The sequence below is a fragment of the Gavialis gangeticus genome, unplaced genomic scaffold (genome assembly GCF_001723915.1).
Source record: "Gavialis gangeticus isolate Ggan-Ray unplaced genomic scaffold, GavGan_comp1, whole genome shotgun sequence".
Lineage (NCBI taxonomy): Eukaryota > Metazoa > Chordata > Crocodylia > Gavialidae > Gavialis > Gavialis gangeticus.
This window is the reverse complement of record NW_017729011.1, coordinates 13880122-13884267: the sequence shown is the minus strand read 5'-3', so window position 1 is coordinate 13884267 and position 4146 is coordinate 13880122. Positions and strand designations below refer to the sequence as shown.

At 46.6% G+C, this 4146-nt stretch overlaps 1 protein-coding gene across 1 annotated transcript in view; it reads right to left on the bottom strand.

Moving 5' to 3' along the window:
* Nucleotides 1-3429: 3429 nt before the first annotated feature.
* The window catches only part of LOC109292890 (alpha-1-acid glycoprotein 1-like), a 13210-nt gene continuing 12493 nt past the window's right edge, over nt 3430-4146 (bottom strand). Inside the window, exon 6 of the mRNA XM_019510525.1 lies at nt 3430-3841. Coding sequence (XP_019366070.1) covers nt 3758-3841 — 84 coding nt within the window. The 3' untranslated portion in view covers nt 3430-3757. The remainder of the gene's footprint in view (nt 3842-4146) is intronic.

Sequence of the window (4146 nt, the reverse complement as noted above, 5' to 3'; positions counted from 1 at the left end):
TAACTCTCCTTCAAACAGCCTGAGTGGAAATGCCCAGCACAAGGAGCAGCAAAAGCAAGAGGGTGCTGTGAGAAATGATAGTTGTGTTGGCTGCTCTTTAGGAAGTGGCACAAAAGCTGGAGACCCCGTCATGTGGAGCATTAGCAGCAAGCAGTGTTTTGCAGGGAGCAAGCCTGATTTGGCTAAAGATGTGGTCCTGCCTTCCGTGTATGGACAGTCACAGCAGTGTCACTCAGTTCAGACACCCACATATTGGGTTGTATTAATTTGCATGGCATTACATATCATGATCTTTTTTCCAATTCAGTCATTTACACTTATGGGGCTACTCCCATTCGTGCCCACAAAACGATGGTATCCAAGTGTCCCCATTTACGAGACTCTTTATTGAATCATAGAAAAGTAGGTCTGGAAAGAACTGCAGAAGTTCATCTAGTTCAACACGCAGCTCAGTACACCATCATTCTTGACTAAATGATCCTATTTAAGTATTTATCTAATAACAAGCCTTTGTTGTCTGTCTTACCCAGGGTTCGAATTACAGGGGAGCTTGTGGGGCTGAGCTTCCCCCACCTAAGAGATGAGAGCCCTCCTATAAGATTTGAAAATCCTAACCTGTGGAGGTGTCTGGTTTTATTATGGCATCATGATTGGCAGCCCAGTGTTTTTTGCAGACCCTCCTCCCCACCCCCCGCCCCACAAGAATCAAAGTATTATTCGAACCCTGGTCTTACCTTGAAGTTGTAGTCTTGTCCATAGCTTTAGGACCTAGGTGCTCTAACTCCAATGATTTAGCAATGAGGAGATGGGCTAAAGCAAGAACCAGGGCGATGCAGGCGAGTGCCATGGTTTCTGTTCAAAGGGAGCTGTGAAGAAAAAGAATAAATCCCTGGACAAAAGTTTCTTGCATTGGATCAGGTTTCTGGATTTATATACAAATGTAGTTTCAGGTATTCTGGCCATGAGTATATGGCTTGACCTCTATCTTGTTTGCTTAAGGATGAAGCAAGGGGAGGTGACCTTCCTAGATAAATCGCTAAGTTCATGGTTCCATAAGTCCTAGTGTATTGACTTGTGTTTTGTGTATTGGTGAGAACGCAGGTATTTTTCCATTGCTTGGAACTTAGAAGCCATTTATATGCATCGCCCAGAAACCAGAAGACAAATAATTTTGTCTAAAATTATTTGTTTTTCTGTTCACATTGACCTTGATTATGTTTCCATTATAGTGTTGACTGTATTTCACATGCAAGTGGATAGCACTCCGAGTACAGGCTGTGATTGCTCTGCTCCATGTGGAGGCTGTCGTTGTCCTAAAAAGGATGAAATGTGGATTTTCCCCCAAAGTTCTGTGAGGCTTCCCTGGGACGTTTGTTGGAATGAGCCCTACCGTGAAGCCAATCATTAGTTTTAAAGCCAATGTTTGTAAATGTCCTGAACACATGGATTGGTTTCCTTTCCATTTCTGTCCCCTGGGTGAGGATGAGAGATGCTGAGAGAGCACAGAGTGAAGGGAAAGCATCTTGGAGTCAGCAGGTCCCTTCCCAGCTCCTCTCTTGGCTATTATTTCAGAGGTTGAAGTGCTGGGGCTTGCTCTGGGTCCTGTTGAGACCAAAAGAAAGGAGTGTTTTCTTTGCCTTCCTCAGGCCCCCCAGGGAGTTTCAGTGCTGCTGCTGTGCCAAGTGCCTGTGTGGGGGAGCAGAGGTAAATGCAGGAAAACCAGCTAGGTGGTAGCGAACAGCAAGAATAGCAACTTGCTTGCTTCATACTGGGGCTGTAATTCTGATCTGTGCCAAGCCTCTTCCATCTCCTTTTTGCTACGCAAGTGTAACCCATACTGGCATGCTAAGACTGGGTGATGCACCAGATTTTGGGTCCTCAGGGTGCCACTAGCCCTGGGAGCCCCTCAGGCAGACTAGTACATGAGGTGTCCTGTGGAGAGGTGAGTGCCTCACCCTCACTGCCCAGGAATTCGCTCTGAACCCAATGGACATGCTATTCTTTATTATACACAACCAGTTTATGTACAGAAAAAATAAACAAAAATATAATCACAATAGTTAATAACAAAACTAACAATTTAGATAAAGTTTACAACTACAAAATTAGGTGGATAATTCCAGCACAGTGCGTGGTCCCACTTGTGTTAAATGACCTGAATAATTAAATTCACCTCATAAGTCCCACCCCCCCATAACCCAATTGATTTCCTTCTTGTGACAATCCACTTCCCATTACACTAAATAGCAACATGGCTCTAACTATGATCCACCACTAGATGGCGAAGGCGAGGCTTCTGCTGCTTTGGGGAAAGTGAGCTCCTTTAATCATTCCTGGTAACACAGTGAAACAGGCTCTGAACAACTGCTGTAGACAATGGGCTCCGTTTCCTATACTGGCAGATTGTTTTCTTGAGCAGTTTCCTTCTGAAAATACACTTACTGCAAACACTAGTGATCAGGTGTCCCCTCACACACCCATGCTGGTTTGTTTTCTCTCAGCCCACTCCTTCTCTGGGCTGTCTCCCCCTCCCACCACATCTACCCTCAGACAGGGGTTTCCCTCTGCTGATCTCTGACTTTGTGGCTCGAGCCTTCCTAGCTTGGATTTCACCCCAGCATCTTAGTCAGACACAACTCACAGCCTGGTCATTAACACTTTAAGGGCTCTGCTGCTTCTCCCAGCACTAGCAAGCCTACCAGCATTGCTTACCAACCCCTCCTCATTTTTTCCCTGACATCTGTGTCCTTGGTTGCACACCTCCAAATTTGGTGGGGAATCAGCTTCTTGTGAGATAACACAGGCTTTTCCCTGTCCTGACGTGTGCTCCCTGGGCATGTTTCAGTTCGGGTCTCCCCTGGCTTGGGCCAAGTCTGCGCCCCTCTCTCCAGGGCTGGAGTATACTTCTCCTTTCCCTCCTCTGAGCCTCTCTTCTTTTTTTTTCCTTCTTTTCCCTCCCTCAGCTTTTATAGCTCAGTAGCAGCCAGTCAGAATCCCTGGTTTGCAGTGTGGGTTCTGGTCACAACTTAAACACTCCAGTAAAAAGAATGCATTGTGCACTGCATACCCTCCTATCTGGTAAAAGCTTATGCATCCTCTGCAAAGTTATTGCCACCCTATTCTTGCGGAGCTCTTAAGCAGAGCTCACCCACTTGGCTTGCAGCCAGATGAGCTTTGCAGATGCTACACAAGAAAATTAGAGGTCTCCTATTGACCAGCACAGAGGTGCTGCGGGCTTTGAAGGGCATGGCCATGAAGTAGTGATTTGTCCTGAAGCACAATGCTGCCACTGGGGTAAAGGTCTGATTCTAGTTTTCAGCCCTGTTAAATGGAGATGGACATGCTCTGGTTTCTGGGGATTGCAATGCCTGGCTTTAGAAAACAGTAGGAGCCTGGCATAGGTTTGTGAGACGCATTGGACCAAGTTACTTTGAGTTAACTTGACCTTTATTTTAGAGTAAGGCAAGAAGAACAAAAGCATAATTCTTGAGGAAGGAGCAGAGCACGTGTGCTTCTCGTGTAAGAGTCTGCGCGAAGTGTGAGAACAAAACAGCTGCTGATGTGGCTGGCAGTGCAGAACCAGCTTTGAAGTTTAAAGATCCAGTGCAAAGCAAACATCAGTGTTGGGAAACAGTGCCCAAGGGACCATGTGAAGAGATTTGAGAGGACGGGTGAGCTTTCGTGGAGAAACTTGTGGCAGAAAAAGTTTTGGTGCTGATATCCATGGTGGGAGGGCAGCGTAGCTGTGAAATGTGGATTACCCTGCTGTTGGCTCCACTGTTGGCTCCCCTTTGCTGGGGTGCTTCTTGTCACCGTCATTGTCTTCCAAGGGACATATGGCCTGTGCAGACAGGGAAGGGTGAAATGTCAGTCTTGTGTAAAACGCTGTTTTGGGATTGCAGGGTTTATGTCCTGTAAAGCTTGCACCTATTATTGTGTGGCTTAAAATCCTTCATTTTCATTCTCTCACACTGAAAGGGCTGGAGAAGTTGTCTCCAGCAGGCTGTGTGGGGAGAAGCTAGGGAGGCAGAAGAGTCTGTACCAGGAGAGGGGAGATTGCAAGAGGGAACTGCTGCAGTTTTGCCTGGAGGGGTTTGCAGTTTCCTACCATTAACCTGATATGGGCTGGCAGCACCTACGACAGAC